The 14728-nt window shown below is 30.6% G+C and overlaps 1 protein-coding gene across 3 annotated transcripts in view; it reads right to left on the bottom strand.

Moving 5' to 3' along the window:
* Kdm2 (Lysine demethylase 2) overlaps positions 1–13672 on the bottom strand; it is a 77426-nt gene extending 63754 nt beyond the window's left edge. For 2 of the 3 annotated variants that reach the window (XM_076399081.1, XM_076399082.1), the window contains exon 1: positions 13537–13657. In XM_076399081.1, coding sequence (XP_076255196.1) covers positions 13537–13584 — 48 coding nt within the window. In that variant the 5' untranslated portion in view covers positions 13585–13657. Of the gene's footprint in view, positions 1–13536 lie in introns of all 3 variants that reach the window. The other variant, XM_076399084.1, reaches the window with a different exon arrangement.
* Between the last annotated feature and the right edge of the window lie 1056 nt (positions 13673–14728).

Raw genomic sequence — 14728 nt, 5'->3', positions numbered from 1 at the left:
ACATTAACTACAATTACGGTACTTTAATTCTCTTTTGTTTCAAAAATTCTAAATAATTAAATTACAATACCACAACTTATAAAACAATAAGGTTTATGCATAAAATATTTGATATCACAGTGCTTATTAAGGCACTACCCGATGAAACAATAAATGAGGATCGCTATCGACTACAATCGATGCGTTTGAGCTAAGCAATGCGCGATGTGCAAAATGGCAGGAACAAGAGCAAAGACACAACAATGTCATTCTTCAGCATGATAACGCTCGACAAATCTTCCAAAACCGGCGAAAATGTACTTGGAAACATTAAAATAGGGAATGTCACCCCAAACGCAATATTCTCCAAACCTTGCTCCTTATTACTATTTGTACCGATATGTAGGTCGTGACCTGCCTGAGCACAGGTGCACTTCTTATGAAGATATCAAAAAACGGGTCGATTCGTAGATAGCCTCAAAAAATACACAATTCTTTCGAGATGGAATCTGTAAATTCCCTGAAAGATGGGATAGCGGCTATAATTTGCATAAAATATACCGATTTTTTCACAATAAAGTTTCAAATTCAAAAAAATCTTTTAAAGCTAATTTATAGACTTACTAGCGACCCGCCACGGCTTCGCACGGGTGCAATGCTGATACTAAATTAAATACACTACAGAAAAAATATGAACGTTGTATATAAAAACATAGCGGCCCGCTCCGACTTTGCACGGGCATAAAATATATATGCCTATGTCACTCAATGAAAACATGATTAAAATCGATCCAGTATTTTTGGTTCATTCATTACTGCCCTTGGCCTGCACGCATTAAATTTGGAGTAAAACAATTCCTCTTCCCCTATACTTACTATGAAGATTTCCTGCTATCTTTGGAATATCTAAATTCATACAATTTTTATTACATTACACATTTTTAAACGCAAATTTTAAATTTGTAATATCTCCGAAAATATTTGTTTAATTTACATGCTGTAAGGAACCATATTGATCTATATTAATTGCACACTGTATTTAAGGTACTTAATTCGATAAGGATTAATGCCGTATTGCTTAAAATAGCTTCGTAAATAAGCCATTTTCTCACGTAAAAAGTAAACAATAAAAATGGTTAATGTGGGTTATCCCTAAAAGATAAACATATACCATCGCGGACTTTTTTGTAGACCTTTTTATGGTGTACAATACTGTAGTACATTAATTTAATCTAACTCGTAGGGTTAGGCAGCGTTTTTGCTAATTGCTAAATAAGCCTAAAAAAATAGGTTAATTACGACATCACGTTAGAAACCTCTAAAATTAGCAATGTTGCCTTAGTATATTATGCATGTATTATACATATAAACCTTCCTCTTGAATCACTCTATCTATTGAAAAAAATCGCATCAAAATCCGTTGCGTAGTTTTAAAGATTTAAGCGCACATAGGGATATAGGGACAGAAAAGGCGACTTTGTTTTATACTATGTAGTGATGATATGTTATAATTATATAGATTGCAATAAATTAGACAAGAAAGTTCACTGAATAGTCAGGGTAAATGGCATTAAATATCTCTTGTAGACGCAATCTATCAACTGATGAGCAATTGACGTAAGGAATATCATGGAACATCAGCCAACAGTAATAAATAATATGAGTTATATCGCGCGACTAATATGGCTCTGACTACGAGATATATGTATTCGGAGGAACACAGCCATGTGTTTGTATCAATATGGATGGTGTGATGAGTGAGACACCAACATATAGGGGTTAGGTTTATTTTACAATAGATTTAAACTCTCAGTGTTGTTTTGTATCACCGTACAACAATCCAATCTTTTTTTGAGAAATAAAATAGTTTTTAAAGTAAAATATTTTTTTTATTTTAAACCCTTTACAATTTACATTTCAACTAATATATGGGAAAAGAATTAGCTAAAACGCAACCGAAATCATTATCCCACATCAACAATGCTTTCATTCTCGTGGACAAATTGTTAAAAATTAAGCTTCGCTTTTTTCGTTTGTAGTATCAATTTGATTTCGACACATTATCGTGGTTGTCAATTGAAACATTCAGTTCGTTTCGAATGAAAATGTGTGACCTATCACATCCCAATAACCGAACGATCGTTTTACGAGCTCCCGAATATCTATCCATCTAGATGACCTGTTTTAATTTTAAAATAGGACCTTGTTTTTATGTCTACTGTATCTGTAAAACGTTTTGCAGAACGGAAGAAACTGATTATTTATTTATATTTTTATATATAAGCATACAGGCATGTACCATTCTAAAAAGAATTGATTACGGTTTTAATTTTTACATTATTATGTAATTACGAGGAGGTTATTAAGAATGCAAATAAATTGTAGGTTTCACCCAAATAAATTAAATAATTAATTAATTAAATTTGTATAATATATTAGGAAAAACGTATTTTTATCAATCAAAATCAGCACGTAATCAACTTAAAAAAATATCTGGTGGGAGAGATGATTTACAATCAATGGTGGTAATTTTTAATTTAATTGGTAACCAAATATTCAGAAATCAAAAGAATAGCAACCTTCTTTATTATTACTGGCTTTGGCAGCACTAAGTAATGTTCTTTAAAAAACCACATAATTATCAAAACAACTGTGTATCAATGAACTTATGTTAATTCCTTATACCGCAACACAACAAAAATCTGGTACAACGAATTCAATAGAGAAGCTCATCCAAAATCCGTTGTTATACAAAAAAAATTAGCAAGACAAGCATTAATAAGATATAAAATGTTAAATGTTATATTGTTTTTAGTCACGTCATCCTTTTGGATTTTTTAGTGATTAGACCTACAGCTTAATGTAGGCTCCGAACCACTGTCCTCGGTATTAAGCCTACCGACTAGCGAGTAACCAACTTTAGAAATCATTCCAGAAGACATCCAATCTTACATGAGTGGTTACTGGCATGACTGAGATCATTTTCCTTGTAGGATTTTACACTCTTGCCTAGGACAATCACAAACATAGATATTACGACCATGCCCCAGCAGGATTCGAACCCGCGACTATCACAACAGTAGGAGGGCCGCCCTGTCGCCTTTACTACTGCGCCACCAAGCATTAATAAGATATAGCATGCTAATTTACCTTTGAAAAATATTTGTTCGCGTTGAATCTCACATAATCGAATAAATGCTCAAAAAAATATGCTCGCATAAATTAGGACAAAGAAGTGAAGTCATTAGTGAAGAAATACAGTAGTGGTGCATCAAAAGTGTATATAACATCTATACAGGTACTAACAAAAAAACAATGCACTCTATGGGTCTTCCAAGACGAGCTAAATCTGATAAAAGTAATTCGAGCGCGAAGCACTTCTAAGCAAATGATCGCTTGTTTCTTCGGAATCACTGGACATGTGGCAACCATGCCGTTAAAGCAACAACGAAATTTGGAAAAAGTCTAAAGAGAACTGAATCTGACTGGAAAATAGTATTAAAAAGATTCTCATCAAAATATAATGATACGAGTACTAACATTTATCAAATGTAAATAATAAAATCTAGCTATGATTATTGAGAATAGAAAAATTCTAGTTAACCATGAAGAATGAAGTCTTTTATCTGTCTATGTCAGTATATTTCGTAAAATTCGAATTAAGAGCAATTTAGAAATAACAAATTAAATAACCTTCTGTTATCGTAACTATGGAATGGTAGCAATAAAACTTTCCGATAATGATTTACTACGATATCAAGAAAGGCATAAGTAGGTATGTATATGAAGAAAGAAATGAAATTGGCACTTAGAAATCTTGCACGCTTTATAGGTAGTAAAATAATTTTAACGATGTTTAACAAATTTCAACTCAACTCAAGAAGATATATACAGAAAATGAGCTGGTCCTGCGCTAACATTATTAACCTCTGTAAGTAAGGCCCCAAAAAAACATCCAATTTAACTATATGATAATAAAAGAACTAAAAGAAACATTTGAAAAATATAGTATAATAAGTCGGCAATACACCATCATATGACAAATGTACAAAAAGCAGGAAGTGTTAGAATATACCAGCCACGCAACTATAGTCCTTCCGATAAAATAGCCAATGCACGTCACAGGTGACGTCGAATATACTGCCAAATTCAGTTTGTAAAAATTATAATTATTATTAATATTCAATTAATTATTCAAAATATTAATAATAATATAAAAATTAAAGGTTATAAACTGGCAAACGTTGTTTAGGCGCTTGTTTTGAGAAAATTATAATTGTTGCTTACATATATTTGTGATTACTCTAAAAATTCCAAAGCCATTAAGTAGTCAGAGTCAGGAAGTGATTGCGACTCGTAATCAGTTACTTCTAACACGAACGAAATAATGTCCTCTTGCCAGTAAAATACGTTAGAGAGGTAAGTACTGATACTGTTTAATATTAATTTTATGCAGTTTTATTGAAAATATTTTTAGCGTGCTGCAGCTGTTGCTGCTGCAATGTTAGCTCTATTCGAGATCGAACCTATGAAGTGCATAAAAACAGTGAGTAGTTTTTTGAACCATAACTTTCCTTTGCAGTAATTTGAAAATCAGCTTTTAAAGAACTTGGCTGTTCATCAACAAAGGCTGCAATTAAGGAATGGCTTAAAGTATATAAAATAAGTTTCGAGGAAATCATGTTAAAGAATGAACTATTTCAAATTTTATGCAATTTACTTTTTTAGAATTAAGCCTGAGAAATGATACATAGTACATCAAATTACTGAATATTATGGCCACAGATTATTACGTCTCCCTCCCTGTCACTGCTTTTTTAATCCAATTGAGTAAATATGGGGTAGCCGGGTAATCGGTTCGAAATGGCATTTATATTATTATGGTAGTCATTTTGCCTCCTCTTGGGTATTTTCTTGTCTGAAAGTTCTATGAGAACTTCAGCAGCTTTTAGCCCAGTAAGTGTTGCAATACATTACTTTCGACCGTTTTTCGCCCTCCGAACTATTTTTTGTAGTTGACACCAACGTCATCACTTTCGAATCGTTGAAATTAAAACATTGAATTGGAGTATGAAGAAGCGGCAATAACATAAGTTTCTAAAAGTGTACAATGAAAAAAATACAAAAGACAAAAAAGTAATGGATTCAAAAATACAATTTTGAGCGTTCCATGATTACAATACTAAACAATTCAATTACATAAATTTGAAAATTGTTTTTTTATGTAAAGAAATGTTAAACCCACTGAGTTTGACAATTAGGTTGATTAACATTTGTTTACATTGATACATTTCATTTCCAGTAATAATCAAAATACATGGAAGAACCTAAAATGTGATTGATATGATAAATATGCAACATGGTTTTAAAAGCCAGTTCTATAAAAATACCCTTAAACTTAGCCTTTAGCAAAAGCAAACCCCAATTAGATTTAATTTTGCTTCACTCCTCAAACTTTATTGATCAATCCACCGAAATATGACATGTTTTTAAATATTAATAGACTAATCATATTCGACTTTATATAGCCTACACAAATATGTTTCTAGGAAAAATATACATTATACCTTATTTCTTTGAATGTCCAGAAATACTTTTAATTGTATTTAACAATAAGTATCATGAAATAATGCCTTTGTCTAAATAATGTCACGAAAAATCATCGACCTCCCATGACCTGTTTCGAAGCTCGTACCTCTCGTGATGGTTAATGTGCATTATAAAACACTGCATATGAATATAAATACTTTCGGTTCCTGTAGCAAATTATGTAATAAACTAAAATAATAAAAATATCATCTCTAAATTTATTATTAGTATTACGTTTATAAATTAATATTCGTCTATAAATATTCAAAGAATCACCTTATTAAACAAATTTTAAGTATAAATTGTGTAAAGCATCAATAAATAAATATATCGCATAATAACATTGTTGACTATTAATTTAAAAAAATAATTAAAAAAAACCCTTTCTCCAAGACAAATCACCACTAATGATTGATTACGACTGCAAAATTATTAGATCCATAAATTCTTATCATTTTTTCGCTTGAATAACACAACTGGTACTAGTTAGGTTGAATAAAAAATTTCTAATCGTTTGTCAGTGTAATTTCTACAATAATTGTGGAATAAAATGTATAAAGGTTTACATATGTCTCATTGATGGTATATCAATGAGTAATTTATTACTACAGCCAATAGGTGGCAGTGTCGTTGTAATTAGAAATTCAATTACTCATCATAAAGAGATGAGATTCAAAAACAGGAATTTCAAACTGCCTCTATACTCTGTCTATCTCGATATGGTATCAAGAAAGAACAAGCCTTGGTAGGAAATATGTCTGTAAATTATATAGATGTTTGGTATAGTTGGTTTGGTGCATGAAATCTGAATATTAGTTTTCCCATCTACCGCATTCTGAGAGATTATACAAAAATAAATGACCTATATTGAACAATAGACAAACTGATTGACAGCGCTCTAAACATAGGCTTCAGTCGATTATGTCATGTCGGCTAGGAAATAACGATCAGCTAGACCGTGATGCAAAGAAATTTGTTAACAAAGAAGAATGTGACATCAAACTAGATTTCCAAAAGATAAAACTGAAGTAAACAATGCTACATAAGAACGAGAACTAGAAAGTTATTAAAACTATCGATGGTACATGGGTAAAATTAACTAGTCTTTTACAACCAAGAGATGGTGAAAACATGTACATATGGAAAATAACAGGAGAAAGGAACCAAATGAAGTCTCATCTGATCTCATCTGGTCAAACTCGTTGCAGGTAATCTCCAAATCAAAAATACTAATTAACGATTTAAATTATACAAGATAACTTAATTCCAGCGCATCAACTTAACTTCATCACTCACCTATGAACTAATTTCACCAAATTACAGATATATTTGAAAACTAACACAAGTAGAGATGGGCTCGTTCTACCGTTTTTAATAGTATATGCCATCGGTAAGTTGTATAATATTAAAATTAGCGACAATACAATAAACAATCCGAAGAAAATGCAAAATGTATTAGACAATAATCCAGTTCAAACTTTTAAAGAACTTTCAGACAGCTTAGCAGTTGATCAATCAATCATCAATACCATTTTTACCGATTTCAACATCGCAGTTTCATTGGTTACCAGACAAAAAAAAGGTTTTCTGTGACATCGTAATTAACCATAAAAAGCTGATCTATTACGATAATCCCAACCGCAAAAATTCATATATTAGTCTAGGTAAGCCGTCCATATTGACACTGAAAGAATTCATGAAATTTAGCTGTGATATGACGAGATCAGCAAACAGTGTAAAAAATGACCACCAATAGCGATTAATAGACACAAAGTAATTATCTTGCAATAACAACTTTTGTCCACACGTTACAAGATTTTGAAGCATACACTGCTGCAGACATACAGCCTTTTGATTTGATCAAAACTATGCAGCATTGCTGGACTTACCGTTTCAAAAGATTGAAGAAGTGCAACAATGTATAAATGATTGGATCGCTACCAACCCAACATTATTCTTTCGACACGGTATCGCCATGTTGCCAGAACGACGGAAAAAAGTTAATAGAGAATATAAATCCTTCAACTTCTTGTTTTAAATAATATTTCTTCGTGTAGTAATTTTGACATTAGATAAAAGCTTCGACTTACATGTTAATAATAATTTTGTACATATTTTATAGGCTTTTTCTTTAATCCATGCCAGATATAAATCTTATTACTTTTTACGAGTATTATAAATACGTACCTTATTAAGTGATATTTGCTTCTAATTGACCATTTAGAATTTTATTCCACAAAATAATTTCTTCTTTGCTTTATAACAACTTTCTTAAAATAAAATTTCATATTATTTATTATAAATGATTGCCGAAATGTTAGATAATTCTTAAGAATAGTTTTCAACATAACTATTGATTTAAAAAAATTAAACTAATATCACTATAATATTAGGATTGCAAATGAATTTTGAGATTTCAAATATCTCTGTAATTATAAAACATAAAAATTATCACAAGATATTAGTTACCATTTTACTATTACTATTACAGAAGTGTAAGTAATTTTTGTAGAGTACGAATCTTTCGCTATTTAATTTAAATCACTCAAACAGCATGCCCATTTTAGTATTATTTTATTATCACATTGTACTGAAAAGAGTTAAACTAATAAACTATTTTATAAAACTAAAAAACATTTATAACAAAAAATATGTCATATGTAAACCTGATATAAAACAAAAAATATATTTAATACACCTGAAAGCGAAACAAAGAAAAGTACTGTATAAATGCAGTATGAAACATCTTGTTCATATATGAACCATATCTTACATATACACCTTGTGATAATGTATGAGATAAGATAACATCCGCTTTAATTTAACCTCTACCATGTACATTTACTTCCATTTAATTCCCTTCATCGCCCGAAGCTCGCATATTATCAATAATGCGAATGGACTGTTTAGAAGATTATAAGAAATATGTGAGACATCCATATACGTATATTTTTTAGTTCAAAAAGGCTAAGAAATGTTAAGTTAGTTAGTTATGTTAAGAAAGTGCCATTTTGCATTTTAGTTACACTATTTGTTAAGATTTACTTGTTGTAAATTGTTTTTTTAATACTAATTGTATTACGTATACAATTAAGTCTCCCCCTTCTTCAGTCTCTAGTTCACACCTTTAATAAATTATCTTAAAATTGTCTAATGTAAAGCGTCACATCATCTATCAACAACAAAATTTAATTAATGATGATTTTGCATCAATATAATTTTTTTCTTTGAATTTTGAACCCGGTAAGAGTTGCTGTAGCTTGATTTAAACAAATTAATTTTTAGGTATTCCATAGGTAAAAATAAGTGAAGAAATTATTTGAGAAACTGCTGTTAAAATGTACTAAACATTTATAGAAATACCAGATTTCCAGTTTGGATTTCGAAATCATCTCTTGACAATCGACCAAGTGCACAGAGTAACAGCGGTTGTTGAAAAGGCATTTCAAGAAAAGAAATACTGCACTGCAATATTCTTGGATGTCTCACAAATCACCGAGTATGGCATAACGACAAAAGAAATAGTACTTGAGACACAGTACAACACAGTTATCATCGCCAAAAATGTATCTCTATTGTAGAACAAGTAAAGTAGCGGTCAACAAGATCTATAAATCAATTACAGACTAGAAGAAATACAGCTAAATAGATCCAAATATGTTAATTTTGCGTTGCGGCGAAATAACAAAAACCTAATTAGATCACTTGACGAATGCCTGATTCCTTAAGCAGAATCAGCCAAATACCTCGGAATATATCTCGATGATAGGTTAAACTGGAAACATCATGTTAGGCAAAAAGCAGAACAGATTAGACTCAAAGTCAAGCAACTGTACGGGTTAGTCGGAAGATACTCTGAACTTGCCTTAAAATCAAATAAATTGCTTCACCAGTCTATATCATAAAGCTAATTTGGACCTATGCGGTGTAAATATGGGGTTGCACTAAGACATTAAACCGACTGGTAATCCAACGTGCCCAAAACAAAGTTCTGTGCCCAATTACCAATACTTATCGCTACGTAACCTACGAAGAACTGCACGATGACCTCGAAATCAAATGGATACACGACGTGAATCAAGATTTCGCCTTAAAACGTGAAATAAGGTTGCTAAGCCACAGCAACGTGGAAGCAATACAGCTACTGGACAACACGCAGGAAATCAGAAAATTGAAGCGAACCAAACCACACGAACTTAACGAAATTTATAAGTGTATTCTTAACCTAAGCTTAAGTAAATTAGTTTTATTTTAATTTTGGAAATAGATACTGATGTATTAATCCCGTACTCGAATTACTTGTGTATTAATGCAAGTACAATAGAACAGTAGTAATAAATTGATTTTTAAATTAAGATTGTACTAAGCATATCTAATGTAAGATGTAATTAACCACCAACACCCAGTCAACAATTTGACTAACTGTGAATCATAACTGTCATCGATGAACTTATAGTTAAATATGTATATTTTTAATAGACAAAAAATTAATGTATAAAATTCCTTAGAAAAAAACAAACAAAAAATGTGTAAGTTCTTTGTAAAACTATTATTTGGATGGGTATGACTGGTGGAATACTGAAAAATTTCGCTCCTACATATTAGTGAACTCAGAGACCATTTTCAGCCAAACTACTTAATTGTCTGAAGGAAGGAAATACTGTGTCTGGAATTACAATCCAATAAATTATTCAATCAAAGTAAAATTATTAAAAAGACAGTATTCAAAACCTAGAAATCCTAAACAATAATAATGTATCAAACCAATATTAAACCCCTATCAAAGATAAATAACCCATATTACAAATAACCATGTTTAATAACCTTATTTTTATTGTTAATTTGATTAAACTATGTATATATAATTTAATTAATTTTAATTTCATTTTTATAAAATGACATTATCATAGTTATGGCAAGATTATGATACATTCAACTATGTTAGCAGATCCCAAACTAATGACACACTGAGATTATCTCATTTTTCCACTATCCAAAGAGCTTTGATCAAGCGAACGGTTTAATAACGATTATCGAGATTTATAGTTTAATTTTGGACATCAAGCAAAAGCATAAAGAAATTCAACGCCAAAAACTACAAAATTGTTGTTTACCACAAAATTGTATATTTTTTGTAAGCGTCCGTTGTTTTTATCATTACAGTAACTAGTACTATAACAATATGACCAACAAATGAAAAAAAAATCAAAGGTTTATTATATATTAAATCTAAAAAACTAAAAAGTAATGCAAAAGACTTGTAAAGTCGTATATCGAGAGCGGCAAACAATGATATGCAATATAAAACTAAATATGAGAATATTTTTATATCAACTTAAATTAATACTTACAAAAGAGAGACAAAACATTAAAAATAAATATTGTATATAATGAGAAAACACATTTTATATGAATGAAAGCTATTCTAAGCTTCAACTTATATATACGTTAGGAGCCATTTATTATGAAAGACGTTAATTTTTTTTATGAATTATGAATTTGGGAGAGTGTCAATCATGTCTTTTAGATTCTTATGTAATAAATATTAAACAGGAGAGAGAGTAGGTTAAAAACTGACAAAAATAGTCTTACGTAATAAATGAGTGGAACCCTATTTACCCAAAGTAAGGACTGGCAAGAGCAATGATAACTGGTAAATAAAACACGTGAGGTAGGATGTTATGGCATTATATTAAGATATTAATGCTTATAACTACATACCCAAGGAAAAGCAACAAAAATACTAGACATCAGAATGGAAATCTCAAGACTGAAGCAAACCACACCACACGAATTTGTATAAAATGTTACTATAATTTTAGTTTAAATCTAATTTACATTAGACATAATTACAAAAAATACATACTGATGTATTTATCCCGCAGTCGCCTTGCTTTTGAATTGATCGAAGTACAATGGAAAAATAGTTATAAATTAATTTGTAAAATAACACTGTACTAAGCGTATCTAATAAGATGTAATAAAAATAATTTAAAAATTGTAATTTAAAATCAATTAAAGTAGCTACTAGGTTCTTAAAAACTCAAGTGAAACACTAGTAATCAATTGTTAAACATTTCATTAATTTATTCATTTTATTTGATAAATCAATTATGCATCAATTTATTTGATATTTTAGTATCTAGACTTAGTTATATTAACACCCTATGAGATGTTAATCTTTGAAATTTATGAAACTTACTAATTAGTGAATGGCCAACATGCAGATATCTGCCCTTGGCCAGACTGATTATTAAGATGGTTATTCCGTTTCAGATTTTACACATTTGGCTATACAGAATCATAAACGCCCGAACACTGTAAGGGTTCGAACACGCGACGTTTTGACAGCGATGTGAGTGGTCAAACCGTTTATCCGCATCCCCTATATGCCAACATGTAAGAATATAGTTCAATGTATACAACTGGTCAGACTTTAAGCCGCGGAAGTTAATTATTTTCCAACATTGCCTATTTTATTCCTGCCAATATTTTAATACTGTCAACTACTGCCAAAAATAAGAGGAAATATAGGACATAATTATAACAATTGCCCAATGATTGTCCTAAAGTTATCAAGAAAACAATTCTTACAACAGATGTAAACATTAACCAATTAAAATTAAAATATAAAATCACCGGAAAACACTATTATAAGGACACAATGATCAAAATCCTACCGGATGAGACAGTTTTTAACCAAACCAAGAAAGGTAATCAAACCATCATTTCGATATAAACTAGCTACTATACATATAACTAAACCAAAAAGCGCATTGACACACTGGCCTCCGTTGAAGGTCGCAAACAAAAACAAACCTTTTGCAACCACTTCTATCTTGTTTGTACAAAAAAATCTTATCTAAAAAAGTGAATGGAACTGCCGAGAACATTCATTAAATTTATTTAATAATAAATAAATAGAGTGAAAAAACCCTTATTCAACTGATAAATTATGATAATTTTTACAATTAATTTTTAACTTATGAAAATGTATTTGCAAAAAGTTACATTCTAAAAATAGTTCCCTCCATTGACTTCAATTTTTTTACTCTCTCGCTAACTTTATACATTACAAATACTTACAAACTTACAAACAAAATGAATCATTCCGTTCCAACTCATGGAAATAGATAAGCCATCAATATAATCAAATTAACCAAGATAATGGTCACGAGTAAATAAAACAACAGAATTGTTGCGTTATATAAGTTAGAACTGAAAATCGCGAATCAAATTTCAACACATTACCAAGGTTGTCAAATGGAAATCCGTATTGCTTCAACTGAAATGTGTCAACGCCATTTTTAACCATTTTATCGTTTGATATATCTACTAGTTGACACTCGTCGAATAAAAACTAATTTTTCTAAAGTATAAACGGTAATCCATACAATTTTCCGCAACCATTTTCAAAGATGTAACGTTTGGAAAAAAGTATAACGGTGTAAAACTTTCGCTTGGTCGACAGAACACATGGGAAAAGTTCATGACGCACCGGGTTAACCGCACTCCCCTCCCACAAAGAAAATTCGAACAGTACCACAGGGCTCTCCGAACATGAGGGTACTGAAAACAGGTGATCAGTGTGTATAAACCGGTGTTGACCACTTACCGAACGGTATCTAAAGTACCAACGACCGAGGTTTCCCATCACTTTTTGCCTAGACAATATCGAACATCGATCGAAATTGAATAATTTCGAAAAAGTTTATACTTTTTCATTATGAACAAGATGGCGACCGATTTTTTTATTATTTTCTCATCCGGCGTTACAGCAAGGAAAAAAGTTAACATAGACCAACAGTGCCTACCGTCGAACTCGACACAAGAAAAGAGCGTTCTTATTACAAGAAAAGGCATGGCGACCAAACATAAACGATCGGGTTTACGTGAGTGCTTTTGTCGGTGTAATGGCCGCTTTAGTTCACGTAATCCTAGTTAGTTCCAGAAGAAAAACGTACTCACCAATTGTCTAGAGTTTTTACTTTTACCAGCTGACGAATTTTGCGACATTTTTCCGCACAACGACGTAAAAATCGGTAAATTCCACAATGAATCGAAAATATCCACGTCTACACACTACGCTTCGGAAAGCGCGACTAAAAATGTATTTCAAAGATCATATTAGACACGACTTGTTGTATAATCTGTCATCTTTGTTGTATGCATACTACATGCCTTTCTTTATTTCTTTCGGAACACCCCAGTGTTGGCCTATGGGTACGTCGGTGATAGCTTCTTGAATGGTAATGACAATTTCCTGCATTGCCAAACTAAACAGTTTTTCTTTTTTGGACTAAGCAAAATACTATAATATATAGGTTATATTTTATAATGTTATTTTTATTCACTATATTTTATTATATAAAATTATATATACTGTTATTTTTCTTCAAATGTGATCTAAGCAATTCCTACTATAATTTTCAAATAATTCAGATTTATTTCAAAATTGATAAGAAATTAAAACCTTAATTAATTTTCATTAGTAAAACGATACTTTCACAATAAATTATAATTTTACAATAAATTGTAATAGATAAAAAATCTAAAAAACATATAGCATAAGTTTAAGGATATAGGCAAAATAAAACAACAACATTCAACATGTACTAAACCCAATTTTTTATATCAGTTCTACCCTAACTATTTCAAGGAAACTAAACATTTTTAACATAAATCCCTTTCAACATTTTATTTAAATATTAACTAGATTTATTAGAAATATTTATATTTAATATGTTATTACATTGTTATCTGTTATTTATTATTTTATATTGAGTTTACTGATATTTTATACATAATTTATTGTAATTTATTGGTGTAGATCTAATAATACAATTAATTAATTTTAATTGTAATAATTTATTGATATCATTGTTCAACTGATTAATATGAAAATTATTATAAATTATAATAAATTATTTATTACAATTTAAATGTATTAAATTATGTGCAAATATAACAAATATAAAATGAGATTTTTGGAATACTCGGATAACCGGTTCGACAAATCTGACAACACCGCAGAAAGGCCATTATTTTGGTGTTGATCGCAGGTCGACGAGTGCATACGCCGAGGAAAGAGAGGTCTGTTCGGGTGTTGGCTCCATTTTTATTTCGATCTCTTCGTAATTTTCTGATAATGTAGGGTTCG

Source organism: Rhynchophorus ferrugineus, unplaced genomic scaffold (genome assembly GCF_030347505.1).
Source record: "Rhynchophorus ferrugineus isolate W39M unplaced genomic scaffold, kcgeb_rfMv2 rfM3, whole genome shotgun sequence".
NCBI lineage: Eukaryota > Metazoa > Arthropoda > Insecta > Coleoptera > Curculionidae > Rhynchophorus > Rhynchophorus ferrugineus.
Note: the sequence above shows the minus strand (reverse complement) of the source record. Positions and strands in the feature narration are given on the sequence as shown.